Here is a 22,648-nt window from a genome sequence, read left to right on the forward strand (position 1 = left end):
TTACCGTCAGAAATTTTGTAGAAATGTTCTTTAAATTTGTGTTTTTGATTCATAGTTAGTCAAATAAAAGTCTGTTTTATTTTGGTAAATGGTGCTAAAGTGGTTAAAGTTTTGAACAAATGCAGTTTAAAATCATTGAAAAGGATTTAGAGTTTGTGTTTTTTGTGCCTCACACCTTAGAGACAATAAAAAAGTCTCCATTTATTTTAAGAGTTTTTTTTAATAGATTCTTCTAAAATGTTGTTTATATACTTGAAGGGGAAAAAATGATGGTGGCACACCAAAATCATAATGTATAAAACTGTCTTGCATCTTAATTTAAAGGGTAACCAAACCCTAAATTAACATTTTTTGACCTCTATAAAAGGACAGTCTGTTGGCTATTGCCAAATTTTTGATCAATTAAAATAAAATTGTTTAATTCTTGTATAGTCAAAACGGTCTGTGCCCCCTACAGGTTGAAATTAGGTTTTACAGTTGAATGTTTTGATTAGTCAACCATGTAAGTTTCAGAAGTCTGACGTCATTATCCAGAAATAATAACAGTCCTGCCCCCATCCCCCCTTTGACTGGATTTTCAAGTTTCGGCAGTGGGTGGAGTCAGCCTCCAACTTCCCTGTTTGGTTACCCTTTAAATAAAGCTACTGCAGGAGGTGGACCTTCTTCGGGTTTTATTTTGAAAGGAACTAGTGTGTGCTGCTGTCATCTGTTTTACATATATTTAAACATATAGACACTGTTTTAATTTAGTTATTGCAATATTTTTGTTACATTTATGAAATTAATTGACAAAAAAGCATAAATATTGGGCCTTTTTTAACGATAAAGTGGCTCTGGTTGAGTTCTGGTCTGTAAAAAACTAAATGAAATGGTTCTTTTAGTATTAAAGATTGGTTTAGGAAAAGAGTTGGAGCAGGATGAGGGGTAGAAGCATGCATAGTCAATGGAAAATCCCAGACTGAACAAATCTGCTGCAGTCTCCCTCAGAGAAGAGTTATCTGAAGGTTACGACGTTCTGCGACGCTGTGTCGTGGTCCTAATGTTTGGAGCGAGAACACGTTCGGGACTCTGGTCCAGTAGCAGATGAAACGTCCACTTCCTTTGCTCCTCCGTCTGACAGAAAACACACCCTTCGTCCTAATCAGTGGGGAGTGGTGCTGGAGGGGGCGGCTCCAGCCGTGGGCCTGCTGCTGATTCGCTGACGTGCGCTCTAATTGGATCAGTCAGGAAGTTGCTGAGCTTTATGCTTTGTGCGTACAGAGACAGTGAGGGAGGAGGCCAGCCTTCTTCAGCACTTTGAGAGGAGGAGTAAGGCAGGAAAAAGGGGAGTACTCAGCCTCCTCTGACCCTGTGTGCTGCAGCAGCCCCCCCTCCCTTCCTCTGTGAAGCTCCTTCTTTCTCTTTCTCCTTACTCATCTGTTTCTGAGGCTGCACTGAGAGGAGGACACCTGCCGCTCCCTGATGATTCAGCCTTTCTGCAGGTTGGGGCTCTTCACTCGAGGCAGCATGTCCCCCCTGATGCTGCAGTGCTCGGCCATCCTGTCCTTGACAACGCATCTGCGGCAGCCGGCCCACCACGCCACCACCGCCCCGCCTGTCTCCGTGTTCAGGTGAGTGCTGCAGCAGCGCTGCGCGGGACTGCAGCCGCCGCCGCACTCTCATCTTCTCTCTCCTCACAGGCTGTCCGCCCCCCTTCTGCCGAGCCTCCAGGCTGAGCCTCTCTGAACATTTTCCTCGCCGCTTCAGGATGGAAAACCTCCTCGTGGACTCTGGAGGCAGAACCCCCCCCTGTAATGTTCTGTTTTAATAGTTGAAGCTTTGTTCGTCCGTCAGTTCGAGAGCATGACTGAGGGAATGGAGGACATCTCTGCCGGGCCTTCTGGAATAACCTCCCCCACCTGCCCCGCTGCTGATGCCGGCTCCGTCCCAGAGGAGAAAGCCGAGGAGGCAGAGGCAGCTGGGGAGAGTGCAGAGGAGGCCGTCGAGGGAATTGCAGAGGGAGGAGGCGGTGGTTGCGATGGGGAGCAGGCGGGGGCTGTGGGAGTTGTGACCTGCTGCGTGTGCGTCGAGATGGAGCAGATCAACCACTGCCTGCACTCAGAGAAGATCTGCATCCTGCCCATCCTGGCCTGCCTGGTCAGCCTGGCGCTCTGCACCGCTGGCATCAAGTGGGTCTTTGTGGACAAGATCTTTGAGTATGAACCCCCCACCCACTTTGACCCCAAACCTATCGGACAGGACCAGATCATCATATCTGTAGACCCGACGCTGGGAATCACCGTCTCCATCCCGCACGCAGCTCCCTCAGCCGTCTCCCTCACCACCACCATCGCCATCTCCCCCGAGGTTTTACTGGAGGAGAAGTCCACGAGCAGGCCGCAGGCTCCTCTCCCCCCTCGAGTGACTTACCCGTCCGTCACACTGAAGTACAACGCTGAGCGTCCAGCTCCTCCGAGGCAGAGTCCCCGCCCACCTGCCACACAAGAGCTCAGCAACGACATCCAAACTGTCAGTGAGTATTCAGCACACGTCTGGATGAAAACCCCCCACTACATGAAAAAGGGGGTTGAGTTGAGACTAAAAAAACAGTTTTTCTCTGTGAAAAGTTGTAGATTTGGTTGTTTAAACACCAAGGTGACACCTGAGAGAAGGTCATTTGCCTCTTCTGCTGCAGTCTGCAGGTCACTGCATGGATGCTCCGTCTTTCCTCATCATCTCAGATTCTGCTTACTCTCCTTTCATATCTACGATTTATATAAACCACGCTTCTCAAGGACAGAGACAGTCAAAAACACTAGCTTCCTGTGCAGAAGGATGCTTTTTTCATAGCCACTTTCTCTAAAACAGGAGTGTTAAACTCAATCACACAAGGGGCCAAAATCCAAAACACATCTTACTTTTACATTTTAAAACCATAACTTTTTTTACATAATAATGAACTAGATATATAGCATTGCCTGCTATAATGCTAGTTTGAAGCTGAATTTGGCAGCTGAAGATGCTAGTGCTGATAGCTGAAGATGCTGAAGCTGTTAACCAGATAAAATATTAGCTAAATGACAAATTAGCATAAAAACAAACAAAAAAAAACTAGATTAGCCAAAACATCTAGCATGTAGCTGATAAAAATAGATAAACATCAAAATAGCCTAAAATCCTGAAACTTCCTAAATTAGCCCCAAAAAAGCTAGCGTGTAAATATTAGCCAAACTATCAAACAGCCTGAAAAACTGTTTTAAAAACCTGAATTAGCCAAAACTGCTAGCGTGTAGCTCAAATAGCTAAACTCCAAAATAGCCTAAAAAATTTCAGTAAAGCCAAAACAGTGCAAAAAGATAACAGAATGCCAATTTTTAAAACTTTTAAACCTAATTATGAATAATAAAAATACAGGAATATTATTCCAGAATAAATCAACTTAAACCTTAAATAACTTTCAATATTTTACCCTCCATAAAAATATATTTTGTCAAAATTATACAAGTTAGAAATAAATGCAAGATAACATCGGGTCATGAATAACAGTAAAGTAAAATGATCTGGAGGGCCGGATCCGGCCCCCGGGCCTTGACTTTGACACTTGCTCTAAAGACTAAGATATAAGCCATCATCTGCAGGACTGCAGGTTTGACCTGTTGTGGTGCATACAAATGATCTCCAGAGCAAGCCTTCCTCAGTAAGTTTAATCTTTGCATCCTCTAGTCTGGACAGGTCTTCTTTCTCTCCGTCTACCATCATCTTTGTGACTCAGCGGTCGTGAAGCTCCGCCTTCAGCTGTCGAGCAGTTTCCCCTCAGAGCTGCCAGATTCTGTCCAGCCCTGAAAACGTCCCTCAGAATAAAGTTTCACAGTGGTTCCACTCCCAGAGCTGCTTCATTTATTATTTACATCCTGTAACGAGTCGTTGTGGTCCAACGCAGCCTTTTCCTGAACGCCGCACAGCTTTGGTCTGGCTCCAGCAGAAGCACGTGCCCGTCATGTTCATAAAAACCAGATCCTCCGTAGGTGATGCAGGGAGTGTGCGTGTGACCTCCTTTAGTGTTCATTCATTTATTCAGGGAGGAAGAAAGCAGCCATGCAGCCGCACAAACGCAGGACACAATGGAAACCCTGCAGCTCAATATTGCTGATCAGATTTCTGCAGTGCATGCATGTGCACGTGCACGTGAGGACCACGATGCACAGAGGCTCGGCCGAGAATGCTGGGAATCGTAGAGTTTCAGAGGACGAGCAGAAGCTCGGCTCCAGAGCGGCTGCACACACGGTGAATGGCGTGAAGCACATTTGTGGCGTTATGAATAAGTGAAAATCAATTAATAATGCATGACACACCGAAACTCAGCTTTGATACACAGGGACTTCCTGTTTCCTGCCTTTGCTCCATTTCAAGGTCAGAGCTTGCTGGAGGCTAATTGATGACACCCCCCCGACTCCCCCCCCCTATTGCCGCCAGGAAAAGTAACCCGCTATTACAGCGTGTCTGGCTGTGGCTCGCCACCATGATGCCTCGCTGTGGTCTCATCTGTGATTTACCGTCCGCTCGTTAGCTAATCGATGCTTTCAGGTGTGTGAGTGTGTGTGGGACACTTCACTGAGGGTTTTGGTGCATCAAACTCTGATTATTACAGTCATCATTCATTCTGCTGTCTTTGGAGTTTCTTATTTATTTGATGAAAACAGATTTTAGCTGAACGGAGAAGTCGTTAGGATTCTCTTCCAGAACTCTCCACAGTTCTGTATAGAAGTATTTGGAACAAAAAGAAATTCACCAAAAAAACATCATAGAACAATTTTACAGCTCAGATGTGTTTCTGAGGATCTGCTACCTCCGTAGAGACTATGATGTGATTTAGTAGGGATAGATGAATTGAACCCACCCTGAGGTCACATGACCTCAGGGTGGGTTCTACCCTGTTTGTCTGTGGTCCAGACAGGCCCAGACCAACACAAATACATTTGTCCAGACTCACTCCATATCACTTTCCTCCTGACAGAAGCCGAGTTTCAGCTTCTGGGTTTGGTCTACAGTTGCACCAAGACTGCTGACTTTGTGAGCTCAGACGGGGAGCGGATTGTTTTTCCAAAGGATGGCAAAATATTCACATAAATTTGAGTCTCTGACCCTTAACTTCACAGTTCATTCCACCTGAGATCAGATTTGTTCTTAAGGTCATTACCGGTCCAGCAGCTTTGATCAGCAGTATACGTTTGATGGTGTTTGGGATTCTCCTGCTCCTTTCTGGATGTACTTCGGCACATAAGAACTCAATCACACTTTAAATGATTTCAATAATCTTGGTATCAAAACGTTCATCTCGTTCAGGACATTACTGCTTGTATTTCTGGTATTCATAAACTTTATAGTTTTTAAAATATTTAGCAAATAATGCCCCATAGGAAATGAATGAGGAAGTCCTCAAATTTCAAAATTTTAAGTAGATTATCAACAGACCTTTAAATATTTATGTTTTCATCTTTTATAGTAATTTTCAAAAAAATTTGGAGTTTACCTAATATTTTAGCAACATGCTAACGTTTTCGGCTAATTTTATTTTACTGATTAATTTTATTCAGTTTTGGAGTTTAGCTAGTATTTAAGCAACGAGCTAGCCTTTTTGGCTAATTTGGAATCTACTAAGGTTGTTTGGACTAATTTGGAGTTAATTAAGCAACCCACGAAATATTTTTGCAAAATTGACATGTATTAGGGATTTTTAAGCAATTTTACTACAAAATTTTCAGAAATTTAGGTAAACTTTGGCGCTCTTTTATAGTTCGATATTAATGAAATTACCACCAAATTAGCAATTTATCAAATTTTGCAAATATCTTTTGCATTTTACAGCACTTTTAAAGCCCCATTTATAGAAGTCAACAGATAAAAAAGGTTGATTTAGTGTCCAAAACAGCAATAAACACAACAGGGATACGCTTTTAATGTTTTAATGTTTCTTTAGTGACTCAGTAAAACTTGAACTTTAAATATGACTGTTGTCTTTAAGTCCAGACTAAACGGAACAAAGGCCACATCCCAATGTGACCTAAAAGTGATGCACTTTTTTTTTATCATACTGACTAATTGCTTCAATATTTGATCAATGCAGTAATTCTGATTCCCCCCACAGCTACCACCAGCACCTCCACCACCACCAAAACCTCCAGCCACATCACACGCTGCAGCGACAGCCAGAGGAACTACTGCGTCAATGGAGGCGAGTGCTTCACCCTCGAAATCATGCCGGGAAGCACCAAGTTTCTGTGCAGGTACGATGTGGACTCCTCCCACCATGCACCTGCATGACAGAAAACTATCTATCTATCTATCTATCTATCTATCTATCTATCTATCTATCTATCTATCTATCTATCTATCTATCTATCTATCTATCTATCTGACCTCTGACCTCTAGGACCACCTGGGTTGGATCTGTCTCCAAGGCCCCTTGAATGTTACCGTACATGTTTCTTCAGACTATTGCAGCATCTGCTCACTTGGTGGCGATATTGCCCAAAATGAGCTCTGACCAGGATGGAAAAAAAGAGCCGGAGGAAGAAAAGCGGCTAGTCCTGCTTTTCCTTCGATGGTCACATGCATGTTTACCCGGCAGACATTTTCAAACTTTTTCAGGACTCCTGATTCTTCAGATTCTCTCTCTGGTTGTTTTTCTTCTCTTCCAAACACACAGAGCTCACAGCATGTCCTACCTTCGTTTCTTTCCCTTCTCTTTTGTTTGTGGAAAGTCCATCTGCATTCACACTGAAGTGAACCGCACCAGAGTTCATTTGCAAGTGAACAAAGACCCTCATGACCAACAGAGCCAGAGTTCTCTTGTTTGCTCCAAACCAGAGTTCAGGTGAACTTCAGGTGAGGGACAGATGGTTAGTGGGAGTGGTTAATGGATTGGTGCAGCGTCTGCAGTAAAAGTGACTTTGCAGAGTCAGTTGAGATGAAGAGAGTCTGAAAACAAAGGTATCCATCTACGATTCCAAAGGGGGCTTCTTATCTCAAATGTCCCGAGGACTCGCCGGTGTCCGTCCTGGATGAGCAGGACCAGGTGACTGTGGACAGGGAGGTCTGGAGCTGTATCCAGAACGGTGGCAGAGGCTGGACAGATTAGATGGATGATGTCTATGAGCGTTTGAATCCTGCTTGTAAGAGTTCTCAGATCCATAGAAGAAGGATGTTGATGTCGTCTTCTTTTAAACATCAAAACTAAAGGTGCATTCACACCGAACGCGATCTGTGCGACTAATTCGCTACTTGTCACCTGTTAAAAAAAGTTGTTCTTGAGTTTTAATCTGCGTCCGCATGTGGGAGGAGCTACCAGCTAATATGTTTAGGTTGATGCTTTAAGGGAAAGTGTTTATTCTCGATATCTCACTTAGAATGTATGAAGACACAGAAGATTTTGAGAAATAAATCAGGTTTATATATTTTGAAGAGTTCTACAAAATCATTAGTAATCATGTTTCCATGTTTGGGTTTATATAATTACTATTAAAAGATTTTCCGAGTACAGGGGGCTGTGTCTGTATGACAGCCACTTCCACTGTGTTTCTGTGTCTCTGTGTCTGAGCTTGAAGGCTTTCTGTCTCGTATTAACCCAACGGAAAAAAATAAAATAAGGAGACCTTTTTCTTAATGTCTCAATGAGGCCTGAGCCAGCAGCCTCCGTACTCCGCAGCGGCTCTCTGTCTGCCAGCCTATCAAACGCAGGAGCAAAAGCCGACAATCTGTCCAGAGCGTATCCCGCCTTCGCCCGAAAGTAGCTGGTTGTACTCTGAGAACCTAATGGGGAAAGGAAAAGTTCTGGACAGAAACACTTGCTTAGGATTAGTATTCCACCCACTGATTGAGTCACTGAAAACGTGCCCAAAGCTGAGTTCCTGATTGGCTGATATGACGTGGCGACCTGTCAGACTTCAGATATTTGTATTTCGGCTGCACTGCTTAAATCACGCTGCGGGACTTCAGATCCCCTCATGTTCTAATAACTTAACATTGAAACTGGCCGCCTCCGGCTCCCGAATCCCGTTTGATGTGAACACCTTCAGAGTTGGGTTTATGCAGAGTGAGGTAGGACAGCAGGAAACTTGTTATCCTTTGTTCCACCTTTTGTTCTGTTTCTAGTATTTATTGACTCTCTCATCATTTATTCATACATTTCAACCAGCCCACATTGGACAGGTACGCAGTGATGTCACCTGTAGGTTTCCGAAGGTTTAACGCCTCACATGTCAATCCATGGCCACAGACAATTTAGCCAAAAATGTCCTGGACACGCCCACTTTTGCTCTAAGCTGTGAGAGCCACTTTAGCTTGAATCCTTACCCACTGTAACACTGAACTCATCTATCCTGCTATATTTTTAATGAATAATTTCAAGCTAAGGTGGTACCTTTTAGTTTGTTTTTCAGTTGTTTTCTTAGTTTGTCGTGTTCTGTTTGTAGGTTTTCTGTTTGTCCCCATCAGTCACACCAGGCTCAGGCTAATGATCATCCACAGCCGTTTGTAGACCATTGTCTGGTTTTTCGTCTTTCATTTTCATGTCATCTGTTTGCTTTTCTCTTCTCACTCCCTCAATTTCATTATGTTTAATGACGAAATGTTGAAGTTTTTGCCACTTCCCTCACTCTTCCACATATTGGGTTCTTCACCAGCGGTTCCTGACAACAAACTACCAACCAATGTTTACTCAAAAATAAAAGTATAGAGATTTAAAAACGGAAGAAACGTGTCTCACAAAATTACACATGTAATATGGAATAAATACAAATGCATTCATTATATTTTTACCTATCCAACACAGGCACAACTGTTCTTTACATTAGACATGCATGGATTCAACCTGTCTACTTTTTTATTCTTTTAACTCCAGAGATGTCACTGGCAACACCTAAATAACACATCATCTTCGACTGTTCACGCCAGGGGCTTTAGTAGCAGAGGGCCACATTTAAGAACATTGCTAAAAATGGCTAAACAAAAAAAAAGCAATAACTTTAATGACCCAAGTGTCATTTGTACAGTTTTAGGTTTTAAAGAAGCACTAACAGCAGCAACTTATAAAAAATCTAAACCACAAAAATAAATAAATAAATAATTGGGATCTGGCACTCCCTTCAGCAGATGGCAACCCAGGCAGCCGCCTAGGTTGTCTATGGCCTAGCTGTGTGTGATGCCTATTTCAGGCTATATTGTGAGAAAACCTATTCACAACAAATTGTCCCCTCTGTTGCTATCGGAGGTTGCAGCCCAGATTTTCTACTCGTCTTGTTATTGTTAAAGGATCAAGGATCCGGCCCCCTGGGTAATTCTATCCGGCCCTCCAGATCATTTTATTTTATTGTCATTAATGGCCCAATTTTATCTTGCTCTTATTTCTAACTTGTATAATTTTGACAAAATATATTTTTATGGAGGGTAAAATATTGAAAGTTATTTAAGGTTTAAGTTGATTTATTCTGGAATACTATTCCTTTATTTCTGCTATTCATAATTATGTTAAAAAGTTTTCAAATTGTCATTCTGATATCGTTTTGGACTATTTTGGCATTTACTAAGATTGTTAAGGCTGTTTGGGAATTTAACTAAAATATTTCAGCAACATAATAGCTATCTCGGATAATTTAGTTTTTTTCAGGTTTTTAGGCTATTTTGAAATTTAGCTATTTTTTCAGCTACATGCTAGCTGTTTTGACTAACCTAAGTTTACTTTTATTTAGTTTTTTAGGCTAATTTGGCATTTAGCTAATATTTTAGTTGGCTATCAGCTTCAGTGTTTTTAGCCATCAATTTCAGCTTTTTCAGCTATGAGCACTAGCATCTTTAGTTATCAGCACCAGCATCTTCAGCGGCCAAATTAACACAAAACCATTTTTTGTGACTGAAAGAGATTTTTTAATCTCAATGTACCTTTTTCCTTGGAGACAGTCTTGCCAGTTTTAATTGTTCATCCATCCATTTTCTGAATCCCTATTTCCATATAGTTGCTGGAGCCTATCCCAGCAGTCACTGACTAGTTTTTTGTAGGGCCACGGGGTCAAACACACACACCGAGGGAAAATGTAAAAATATGAATCAACCTGTGAAACATGTTTTTGGACTGTCAGAGGAAACTGGAAACACACACGAGGAGAACATGTAAACTCCATTCAGAAAGAACCCAGCTGGATTCAAACCAGGGCCTTCTAGCTGGGAGGCTAGAGTGCTAACCACTACACTATTGTGTAGTCTAGAGTTGTTCATTAGTGTAATGAAACCCTCTAAGGCTCTAGTTCTGTCTTTCCGTTCAGTAACCTCTGGTGAAGGACCCAGTGTGCAGAAGACTAGATTAGTAAAGTCTTATAGTCAAAAATGTCTCGTCAAATCAGTCTTTCATGACAGAGATACACCTCTTATTAGAGGAAGAATCATTCAGAACTTTTCCCGCAGCTTAACATCTGACAGAAATGCTTTTTATGGGAGTTATTGTGCAGCGTTACCTTCAGGGTTGCAGCTGTGTCTCAAAAAGACCCACAAACACTTGACTCATCTTTTCAGGTCCCTGGCTGAGGAAAGTGTCCACCACCCGGCGTCCTTCGTGTTGTGTTTTGTGTTGGTGTGCACGTGCTGGTTCATCTCTGTGTAACATGTAGGTGCTGTTCTTCTCTCTTTCCTTGTGTCCATCACCCAGATGCTTGGCAGGATTCACTGGGCACCGGTGTGAACAGGCTGTGCTTAAGAAAGTCTCAGATCCAAAACGTATGTGAACTCGCTGAACTCAGCCCCACATGTCATTGCTGGTGTTTTACTTCTGTCATGCTTCCTCTGAGAAATGTTGCAGTGTTGAAGTCGAAGCCTCCAGGTGAGGCGCGACCATGTCTGAAGACCTGTCCTTTGCAGAGTTGGGCACTGAGTTTTGCATGCACTTCACTTCTCATCACGATTCATCTTGGAGGTCCAGACCAGTAATCCATCACTTTAAAGGGCTGGTTGTGTTCTGGAGCTAAAACTAACGTTCAATCTTTCATTCAACCTAACCCCCATCTTCTGTGAAAGCCCTTTGGTGGAGTTTTCTTTGAGCGGATGGAGGTGTGGATGGTGACTCATGCAAACTTTAGTCTTTGCAGAGCGAGAGTCCAGGCTGGAGCTTCTGTGCAGACAGAACCTCCCAGAATCCTTCATTAGTGAGATTAGTGCATGAAGGCCTGAGATGATTGACGGCCTCACATGTAAAGGCCAATCCTCCTGACACCAGTGATGACTGTTGGGGGTTTGCTGATCCTGAATGAACTAACCCCCCCCTCCTGTCTGCTCTGTTTCCTGTCCAGGTGTCCAAATGAATTTACTGGTGATCGCTGCCAAAACTATGTGATGGCCAGCTTCGTCAGTACGTCTCTTATGTCTTCTTCTCATCTTCATGCTGTTGTGATGTTATTGGTGTTATCATTGACTGCATCTGGATCTGGACTCAGTGGCCCCTCCCCCATGGAGTTCTAAACAGGAAGTATCCACAGGTTCAAAGAAACCAAAATCCTATAGACTTCTATAGAAAAATAAACAATTATTCCTCTGGCATTTTATTTGTCAGAATAAACATTCTTGATTTGATTCCTTTTTTTAACATTCTTTTTTACATTATATTTTTTTCTGTATTATAAGTTATTGAAGTTATAAACTGGCCAATCAGATGCCTCAGTAAGAGTATGTTATCTCACGTTCCAAACTTTTGACAGATTCTCTCAAGCTCACTTTCAAGTGGTAGGGGTGTGGCGTTCCAACAAGCTCACGCCTGATTGGCGGGAGTGGTTGCCATAGAAACCTTGACCTAGACCAGGGTTGGCAACCTTTAACAGTAAAAGAGCCATTTGGACTCATTTTCTACTGATCAAAACCTAGAAAGAGCCGTATTTCTCACTTTAGCCATTAAGAAATTTGGATTTGGATTCATAACCTTCTTTTTTTTAAATAATAAGCTTGAATTATGTCTATTTTGTGGCGTGAAATAATAAAAAAGATAAAAAGAACCTAGCATCTCTCAAAATGTAATTTCTCTCTCTTTTTTTTTTAATAAAAGACTTTCATCTCAGAGCAGCTAGTAACCAATGTTGTTTAGCATAAGATAATATGTGCTTTTCACTCATAAAAGATCTAACTTTTTACCAAAGTTTTTCTGTCCATATAAATCTGTTCATTCTGGAGGTAGAGTTGAACAAACAAGACGTCTTCAGGTCAACAGGATGTAAAAACCTACAAAGTTTATCATCTATTGAACCTCAGACATCAGTTTATGCATTTAACTAATCTAAATTAAATAAATGCTAATTAAGAAATCCTTACTTTAAAAAATGCTTTTTTATTTTCCTTTTTTTTTGTTCTTTTCCCCTCTTTGTCCTCAGCAGTCTTACACTGCTGGGTTTTGTTATTTTAGTTTGGATCTTGGTAGTCTTAGTTTGCAGGCTTTGTTTATTTGTTTTCTTTAGGTAGTTTTGGTTAGTCAGACATTATCAGGAGCTGCTGACTCTGACGGTCGACATGTCTGGATCAGCAGTCTCCATGACTTGTTTTATGTTTGACCAAAAGACAAACATGGAGAGATAAGAGAGACACATGTGGATCTGGAGCTGCAGGTTACAGACCTCTATCCAGACCATCACTGCTTATTGACGATGTTTGCTTCCAACACGGTAATGTCTGCATTGCGAAAAAATCTTGACTTCATTTGGTTGGAGACAGAAGAAAACAGTTTTCTCACTCTGTCCATTTCCTATATACAGTCAATGGGATACATACATGTCAAAAATAGGGGAAAAAAATCTTTACATCTAAGATTATTTCTCCTAAAAACATCCGTTCTGTCTCAGTCAGTGGTTTCTCGTCGGTCATTAGGTCTTGATAACTTGATTTGCTTGAAACTGAGCATTTTATCCAAACTTTTTATAGTGAATACCTCCTTGAGGTTCTCAAAAACTGGTGATGTGTGAAGCAGGAGACTGAAGAAATGTATTTGTTTGGATGAACAGGTGTGCACAGGTGTGCTCATGCATGGTTTATGACACTTGCAGCATCTCTCCTGTGTTTCAGAGACTGAGGGGCTGTATGAAAAACGCATTTTAACAATCACTGGAATCTGCATCGCCCTGCTCGTCGTAGGAATCATGTGTGTGGTCGCCTACTGCAAAACTAAGTAAATACTTCTATCCTTCTTTGTTCACATCACAGAACCAGAACCAGAATCCTTCTAAATGGTTGAAAATATTCCTGAATGACCCAGAAGCTCAGGAGTAGTTTTGGATGCAGTAGTCTAGAAAGATTTTTGATTGGTTCTAAAACTGAACTGAATGGTTCTACATGATCCAGGATGTTCTAGAATGGTTCTTAAACAACACATTCCACCTCCCAACTCGACACATATTAACGTTTGGCTAAGTGTCAAATATTGACATTTTTGGTGCCCCTAACTCGTTGTTTTTTGATGTACTGGCTGTTCCCATAAATCATGGGTCCCAACCTCTGGGTCGCAAACCAGAACCGGTCCAATACCGGGATGCAGAGTGCACCGGTACCTTAACCCTAAGAGTGGAGGGTAGGGTCTGAGCGCTTGTCCTCCTTATACCCAGTACTGGTACCTTAACCCTAACCCAGTACGGATGCCGAACCGGTACCATCTTATGGTTAGGGTTAGGGTACTTGTACTGGGTTATGTTTAGGGTTCCGGTAATGGGTTAGGGTTAAGGTACCAGTTCTGGATTAGGGTTAAGGTACCGGTGCGCTCCACGTCCCAGTGCTGGGTGAGGGTTAGGGTACCGTTACCGGATTAGGGTACTGGTGGCGTCCTGAGGACCAGTCTGCATGCGGTACCACGTCTGGTACCCCGTCTTGAGTTGCGTGCAGTACTGCAGTACTTCACATTAGAACATTTTTACACACAAGTTAAGATTTCTATCAGGCAAGTCTCTTCATTATATTCCACAAGAACCCATTTTCTCACATGTTCCCCTTTTTCATATAACTTCTCATTCACTGTTATGTGTGTGATTCAAGTTTGTGTTTATGGACACATTTCATAACTGCGTCTCAAAGGTTGCAGACCATTGATTTTACGAACAGCAAGCACGTAAACAAAAAAAACGACGATTTGGGGACACCCAAAATGTCAAAAAGAGACTCGTAGGATTGCTCAACCAAACGTCAATATGTGATGAGTTGGGATTGAGAATGTGTTGAAATGAACAGAATAAGACTTGCATAGTGGATCTTGAATAATCCCGGTCAGTTCTTACGGGTCCACAGTGGTTTTAAACATGTTTAGCTCCAAGTTTGTTTTAGGATCATCAGCTTTGTGTTTTTTTCACATCTAGGAAACAAAGAAAGAAACTTCGTGAGCGCCTGAGGCAGAGCCAGAGGAATAAAAGGAAGTCCAGTACCAAGACCGGTACTGGCTCCAAACCGGACAGCTCTGCCGCAGGACGTCGCCTTTCTAACGTGCCTCTTCAAGACCTTAAGATCAGCAAAGTAAGCTGCAGGGGTGAAACAGAAGTCCTGAAAACTGGAACCTGTGGAAGTTCTAAGTCTGCTGCCTTTTCTTCGCAGTCATGTAACGGGGTGAAGATGCTGTATGTAGATGACGACTCCGAAGCCACCTTTCCCATGAGTAAAGACGCACCTGAACCCACCGCCCTCACTCAAGTCTCCAGCCAAAGGTAAGAGGCGTCTGCCATGCTCTCTGGTGCAAGGATCAGCTCTATTCTGCTAGACATGAACGTTTGGTCGCCCTGCGGTCCTCCATGGAGGAACAACCCGAGCACAGCAGCTTCACTGCTGCTTCAATGACCTCAAATAAAAAACTTCCTATCCAAAAAGGATCTTTTTGAGCTTCCCTCTTAAATAAATGGTTAAATGTCAATTAACCCACAATAAAATAAGACAGTCTTCTCTGAACCTAAAAGACAGATTCACAAGTCATTCATGAGGTCTGCTGCCGTAGAGGTGGTGTAGAACTCCCCCGTCTGAAAGGCTTTGAATGGTACACTCCAAAGTGTTTCTTTAACAGGATTTAGATTAAAGGATGTGGGAATCAAAAGCTGCTCCCTCAGCTAAAAGCGCAGCTGCTTCACTGGGTTCAGTAGACATGGGGCTTTTCTGAGGATCTGCCCCCCTGTAAATAACCCCCTCCCTGTCTCAACAGTTGGAGTGAGGATTGGAGTGTTCCCTCTGTCACTGAGTCTTTCTCTGTGCTGACAGAGAATAGCCAGCGTGCAGCACTGGGCGCCCGGGGTCGTCTAAATGCCACGGGGGGCACAAGTGACTTAAGTGTTTGTTGAGTCCCGCCCAACTCCGACAGGAGTTTCCTTAAAGCTCAAGGTAACCCAAAAGTTCTTCTCAGATGTGGATCATGAGACAAACAGAGATCAACATGTTTTTTTCACAACTAAAACCATGAGAAATACAAATTTGACTTTTCTAAAATACTTTAACAGTCATGAGTACAAAATAGTAAAGGGTGAGGTACCGTCCGCTTTGGTCTGATATTTTGAGCGTTTCCATTGTAAAATGGACCCATTAAACAGTTCTGACCTGAGGGCCCTCATCTGTTGTAGGTGCATAGAAAAATAGAACAGGATGGATGGGGCGGAGAAGCTGTAGCCACCCATTGATTGGCAGAAAGTGATGATAACATTAGAGAGGACCAGTATAACGCTAAGCTAGCATTTCTGTTTACCCCTCTATGGCAGTATTCTTCTTAGCTGCCTGCAATCTTCTTTCAAAAAACTTTAAATTCCTGTTATACATGATATAAAAAGAAAAGAAAAAGACGGGGTGCTGAATGATATCTATTGCTGCTGCTTTTCTAGTCACACGACAATGACACGCTAGCGATCTACACCACACATACGCCGCTCAGTGCAAGTGAAGCTTAACCATGATACTGCAAATAATGTTAAATTTCTTTCTATCTGATCGCGTGAAAATCTCAGTCACTTGAGAAGTGTGGGAATCTTTACCCATAATGCTGGTCATTCAACACACTGAATGAAGAAGCACTGCTTCAGAAGGAACACTGATGCTGTTTCAGTACCTGCAGTTGAACAAAGAGCGCTTGCTCCATGATCCTGAGACAGTGACGTCCAGTGAGATTCATGGCTGGTGAGGCATTGATGTCAGATTTACAGACATGTGAACCCTACAGAGCAGCTTATTCACCATTTGATAAACAACAGTTAAAGCGTGTTGTTTAAAATTTAATTTCTTCTGCTTACAAACTGTATAGCAGAGAAAAAAATCAACAAGATTGTTATTATTGACTTACTTTTACTTATGGATGAAGTCTGTGTGCTGAATAACCTGTTTGTAGAAGTCTTCCTTTTCTTTCTTCAGTGTTAAAAGTCTTCACTATCAGTGACACGTCTAAACAAATTCTTGAGTTTAGGGGTTAAAAATTAAATCTTCCATTTAGAAATTGATGCTAAACAACATTAAAGATAAACTGGACGGCTGCACTTGACTTGCTGCTGCTAATTCTATCATTCTTTAGCCGCTGTGTCACATTCTCTTTGCTCACCAGCGCCCTCTGCCTTGTAGCATGCATACTGCGGTGAACTGTCTGCCGCACCTAGTGTGTTTTTCAAGCGCATTTTTAGCAGATAAAAAGACTAAATTAGTCACAAACTGGCATTAATATAATCAGACAGATGGAGAGACATTAGCACATTAGGTAATTTTAAAATAAAGTGTTTCTTATGATGATTGAAAGATTGAAACTATGCAGCGCATGTGTCAGCTGCATCTACAGTCAGTGTGTGCAGCGTTGGAGAGGCGGGGCTACAGCTGCCCCACCCACTGTTTTGCGTATTTATACAGGAAACTTGTAAATTTGATGCTTTTTTTACAGAAGAAACATTGAAAACCCAAACAGAAAAAGGTAACCATAGAAAAATAACACTTTACTTTTGTTTTTAATCTTAAAATTATTCTATTTAATTTATGCATTTTTAAGCTGTATTTTACAGGTGAGGCCTCCCCTGACTGCACACCACTGTCCTGAGATCTGTGTGCAGTCAGCTGGCTCCTCAGTGGTTCCTGTTCTCTGTGTTTCTGCAGGCCATCCGCCTCGAGGAACTGGACTTCTGAGTCACCGTCCGGTCCCGCATCTCCGGGCTCCCCTCCTTCAGAGATGTCGGCCCCTCTGTCCAGCCTGGCCGTCTCCGTCCCCTCAGTGGCTTTAAGCCCCTTCACTGAGGAGGACCGGCCCTTACTGCTGTCCAGAGCCGGTCAGACTCACTCCTCCTCCAGGGCAGAGGAGCAGAGGAGAGGCTTGTCCCACTACAACCACGGCCTCATGGCGCACAGCTTACCCCCCAGCCCGCTGCTGCACGTGGAGAAGGTGAACTCTGCACCCACAGGGGAGCAGCACACCTCAGCTGCTGGCCCTCATTACTCTGAGTCCAGCAGTGAGGGCATGCCGGGGAGCGACACTGAAGACCCTCAGGAGGAGGATGAGGAGGAAGAGGAAGATGTAGGCTTCCTCACCACAGACAGCTCTGCAGCGCTCTGGACTCTGAAAAGCTGCAGGACTAACCTGGCATCAGCACACCTCAGCCTGCAAGTGAAGCCGTCAAGCCCCTCCCCCATGAAACAAGATCCAATTGCTGTGTAACGCAAAGAACGGAAGAGATTCATGTTGAGAGAAAGAAATGTCTCCTGATTTTCTGTGATGAAAACCAAACTTATTTTAAACACGGTAGCATAAGAGTTTTATAGAAACAAATGTGTTTGAGGTAAAGTGCCATACGCTTGTCTGCAGCAGCGGCTCTCAGCTAATTCAGAGCAGAAAAACATCAACGTGCCTTTCCTTTGCTAGACAAGAACTTGTGTGGGTTCAACGTGCACGCGGCAGGACCTGCTCAGACCACAGAACGAGCATGATGAGGTTTTTATCATTTCTGTCGAGACCCTTCAGAGGCCGAAAACGAAGCTGCACACCTGCACTGATGCTCCAAACTCCACCTTCCAGGTCTTCACCTGCAGCCGCGGCGTGCGTAGAGATTTCAGAGAGGAGCCGGTCCTCCTGAGCTCTGTAAATAAGCTTTAAGATAAACGTGCAATCACTGGACTGATCAACATGACACTCATTTGTCCAAACATGGACTAACAGTTTTCAGATTCATGGAGCGCCCCCTGGAGGGCAGAAAGCTTTTGAAGGAGTTTTCAAACAAAGAGAACAGAATGCAGGAAAGTGGAGGTTAAACATGCTGGCGTCCAAACACACCCGCAGGTTCAACGAGCACTTTGTTAACGTGAGAAGGACACGCTGTTTTACCGCTAATGGTCTTACTTTTGATTTTGGTGATAATGTAGAAACACGACATGAACAGGTTTTCACCGGGTTTTCTTTTAAACTAAAGCAGGAGATAACTTGATGTGTAAAACAATTATTCCCAAAGCAAATCACTTATTAACCCACAGCTCTGACGGAACACCCTGAAATGCTGGGTTTGTTAGCATTAGCAGTTAGCTCTCCCTCCACTCTGACTGCAAAGGTCTTCTTCCTCTTGACCTGTCAGATTACAGCGCTGTTCCCCCATTCTGACCCAAAGCCCTGATTCCTGTCGGTGCTCTTGTTCTCTGGTGGCCTCTGTAAAGAGAGCCCGCCCCCCACAGATAGGTGTAAACATCGCCAAAGTTCAGGTCTGGATGAGACCTGACTGAGGAGACTGAATAACTCTGCAGCTGCTGCTTAAAGTACCTAGAAACATATCTTCATATCTTTGAATTCTTATCAGCAATCCTCAAGACCCCCCCCCTTATTTTGACATTTTATAGCAGGTAGTCTGGAATGAGCCGCCATCTTGGATCCCGTCCCGGTCAGTGATAACATCATATGACCCAGAGGTGTTGATGAAGTTACCTTTTCTTTTTGAAAAAGCAACCCTCACCTTTCCAGCGTGTGTGAGGAGGGGTTCCACCTGATCTCTGTTTGTTGTGAACTTTGCTGCTGATAATTCCCATCCAGCAAGACCGAGTGGCCCCATATAGTTTAAAAGTGAGCAGAAAATGTGAGCCCCAATTTGGTTTGTCCATAGTTTCTGTGGTGGACCCACATTGACTTAAGTGGGTGCTCACTGGGTAGGCTCGCTATGCTAACTGGCCACCTGATGGAAACCAGAGTTCGCTAGCTCAACACAGCGGAGCATGCAAGCTTGCTAAAGAGGAGTATGCCAGCTTGCTACAGAGGAGCTAGCTAGCGAGCTACAGTATAGCTCGCTAGCTAGCTACAGTTGACCTCACTAGCATGCTGCAATGGAACTAGCTTTAGCGGAGCTTGCTAGAATACTACAGTATAGCTCGCTAGCTTGCTACAGAGGAGCTTGATAGCATGCTGCGATGGAGCTTGCTAGCATGTTACAGAAGAGCTTGCTAGTTTGCTACAGAAGAGCTCACTAGCTCACTATGGGGAGCTCGCTAGCATGTTACAGAGGAGCTTGATAGCATGCTGCAATGGCGCTTGCTACCATGTTAAATTGGAGCTTGCTATCATCTACAGAAGATACTGCTAGTATCGACAGAAGAGCTCGCTAGCATGCTACTGTGGAGCTCACTATCTCACTACAGTGGCGCTCACCACCTCACTACAGCGGAGCTTGCTAGCATGTTACGCTGTCCACTTGGCAGCTTGCTACATAGCAAGCTAACATATAGTATTCCCACTTAAGTTAATGTGGACAAACACAGGTGGGGCCACCACAGAAACTGTGGACAAACCCACTCAGGACCACATTTTCTGCCCACTTTAAACCATATTGGGTCCACTAGACCTCACTGGCTGGGATGTTTCCAAAAATGTCTCCAACTGTATTGTTTAATCCGTAGCTATTGAGAAAAGGTTCTCTTCTCCGAGTTTATCTCTTTAACATGAAAATGTGTGGCTCAAAAAGACCCCCTGGTAAACAGGTCAGGAGTCCTTGTTACTGTGAGTATCAGATGTTTCTGTTCTTCATCTCAGAACTGTTAACTTGGACGACTTAAACAGTCCCAGCTTGTACAGAGTCATTTTGTGTAAAAAATGAGTTATAACGGCGTCTTCTGATTGTTTCTTGAACATTTTCCCAGGACTCACTCACAGAATGTGGAAAAGGAAATGTATGGGATTAAAAAAAAATCACAGTTGGTAAATGTGCGTAGAATCAGATAATAGTGCTTCCTGCTGACTTTGTTTTCTATTTAGAAGAATGTTTCCTCTCATTCAGAAGCATGAGGAAGACGTTTTTGCTCAAGGATGAGTCTGAACTCGTCTGCTCTGTGATCTTCTGGTTGGTCCTAAAAAAAAACATATGTATTCAGCACTTAGATGCTTTTGCTTTTAGATCCGGAGTGTCTTAAAATGATGTAAAAACACCATTAAAGCCTCCAATGCTGCTGTTTCACATGAAAATCTCTCATGTCTGTCTGTGCTTTTAAACAGTGACGTCTTAAGACTTTCATGGGTTCATCTTAAGAAGTAAACTCAGTAAGGTAGCAACATTACAAACTAAAAATTTGAATTCTAATTCTAATTTTGAGACGACTTGCTTTTTTGATGTTTTTATTATGTGTTTAAGTGACATTTTAAAATAGACGACAATGAAATCTTGGTTAGAGTTTGCTAAATTCATACATTTTTTTTCAGAAGCATCATTCACACTAAGTGCATTCCAAATCTTCACCTATGGACACTAACTGTCAACTGTCAGTGGTCTTGTGGAAGAGTGTCCGCCCTGAGACTTGAAGGTTGTGAGTTCAAATCCAGGCTGAGTCATCCCAAAGACTCCTCCCTGCTTGACTCTCAGCATTAAGGGTTGGATTGGGGGCTGAAACCACCAAATGATTCCCAAGAAGTTCCAGTTTGTCATCAGGTTTTCTTCGTGGGTACAGACTCTGAGGTGTTGGTTTTGTGGTTTCAAGTTCAAGTTCTCTTGAGGTTGAGCTGCATGGTTCTTAACTCCGAGTGATCTGAAGAGGAGCAGGAATATCTAAGAGTACAGACGCGAGCTGTCCGTGGTGCTGAATCCTCCGCCAGGAGTCACTCAAAGTCCAGATGGACCAGTCAGTCCGACTTCTGTCACACAGCTAACACGCGAAAAGGAGATCTATAGGGTCAGTGGTTCTACCACAAAAATCCCCATCCTTTGCTTTTATACAGTTTATTTATTCACATTTTAAAATCTTAACAAATTAATGAATAAATAAAAAATTAAAATAGAAATCTATTTTTCTGATCAGTGTTTGATCTTGTTCTCGTTTCTATTTAGACTGGAGTGTCAAGTGTCGGGGTGGGGGTAACTTTACACAAGATATGGCACACGGACGAAGCTGTGCTGTCACCAAAATAATCTTTTAATAATAAAGATATATATATATATTTTTTTTTTCTTTCAAATCAGGACTGTCTAAATCAGTTTTTAGTTGTACAGATGTATGTGGTCATATAACATCAAGATTAAAATGGATGGAAAAATACAAATATGTTACAAAACAGATAACAGAAATTTAAAAAATAAAGAAAAAATGTTTAAATAGAGTTAAAAAGAAATATTGAAAATGTGAGGAAGAGGTTGTGGATCAACGTGCCATGAAGATGAGCATTCTTTAGGAACTTCTTCCTGAAAAGTTCCAGAAGTTTGGGAGTCAAATGAAACTGGTTTGTTTGTCTTTTGTTTGTTCCTGTTGGAGACCTCAGCCTCTCCTTCAGGTGGGGGTCCATCGCTCTGCCCTGTGCTGGGTCTCCCAGGCCCTGTGCTGAGGTTTCAACGCCACCTACAGGAGTCTTAAGGTCTGCAAGGACACAGGGAGTGTCATACAGGAAGTACTCTGTACACAACTACATAGGGCTCCTTTAATCAACATCTGACCAGATCATCTTTAATCCTGTGAGTAAATCAATCAATGACTGTGTCTAACCTACTCTAAATCATTTGAAGGGATCTGGAAAGAACTCCTAAAACTTCTTCCAAAAGTGTACTACAGTTTTAGTTTTAGATTTACACACCATTAAGAAAATGTAGAACATCATATAGTATATTCTTGAACTTCATATTCTTATTACAGTATAATATATAATACATTTAGTGCCATCATTGTAAATTCTGGTAAAACTAAAACTAAAAATAAGATTCTTTAGCAAGCTTTATTAACACATTAACAAACATGATTATTGTGTTTATAGGATGCTTATACGACATTTATTAGCACAATAAGCTCAATAATGTTTATTAACATACTTAGTAAGATTCATTAACACAAGCTTATGCTCAACGAACTTCAGAGACACCGTTGGGAGTTTTTTTGCAGAATTTTAAGCTCATTTTGGAGAGAAAAATGCAAAGCAGCTGCATCAATGACAGAGATTGGAAAAACATAACTGACAGAGTAAATGTGTCAGTTCCAAAATATAATTCTATTTTTTGATAATCAACAGTAAAAAGAAAGAAAAGGGAAAATGATAAATATCTTTTTAAGCACTGATTCATTTAACAAGTAATCAATCGTTGCTTTATTTCTTGCCAACAGCTCCCTATAAGGACAAAGTAAATGTGTACATTGATCTAGAAATATATTGAGTTCTGGTTAAAATCATAATCTATCTAGAGCCAGAAGAACTCCGTCCAGGCTTGAATGAAATACAAAAACT

General features: G+C 42.4%; 1 protein-coding gene across 1 annotated transcript; it reads left to right on the plus strand.

Annotated features, from left to right (window-relative positions):
• The first annotated feature begins 1,182 nt into the window (after positions 1–1,182).
• Positions 1,183–20,413, plus strand: nrg1 (neuregulin 1). The gene is made up of 8 exons (XM_024263281.2): positions 1,183–1,610; positions 1,680–2,512; positions 6,125–6,263; positions 11,313–11,371; positions 13,066–13,168; positions 14,343–14,496; positions 14,575–14,684; positions 17,083–20,413. The coding sequence occupies exons 2-8, from the start codon at positions 1,843–1,845 to the stop codon at positions 17,636–17,638; spliced, it is 1,791 nt and encodes a 596-aa protein (XP_024119049.1). The 5' UTR covers positions 1,183–1,610; positions 1,680–1,842; the 3' UTR covers positions 17,639–20,413.
• The last annotated feature ends 2,235 nt before the right edge of the window (positions 20,414–22,648 follow it).

This window comes from Oryzias melastigma, linkage group LG12 (genome assembly GCF_002922805.2).
Source record: "Oryzias melastigma strain HK-1 linkage group LG12, ASM292280v2, whole genome shotgun sequence".
Classification (NCBI taxonomy): Eukaryota; Metazoa; Chordata; class Actinopteri; order Beloniformes; family Adrianichthyidae; genus Oryzias; species Oryzias melastigma.

Coding starts and splice junctions, on each gene's coding strand:
- nrg1 (XM_024263281.2), top strand. CDS start 1,843: ATGACTGAGGGAATGGAGGACATCTCTGCCGGGCCTTCTGGAATAACC. Junction 11,372..13,065: donor TGTGATGGCCAGCTTCGTCA/GTACGTCTCTTA, acceptor CCTGTGTTTCAG/AGACTGAGGGGCTGTATGAA. Junction 13,169..14,342: donor GTCGCCTACTGCAAAACTAA/GTAAATACTTCT, acceptor TTTCACATCTAG/GAAACAAAGAAAGAAACTTC.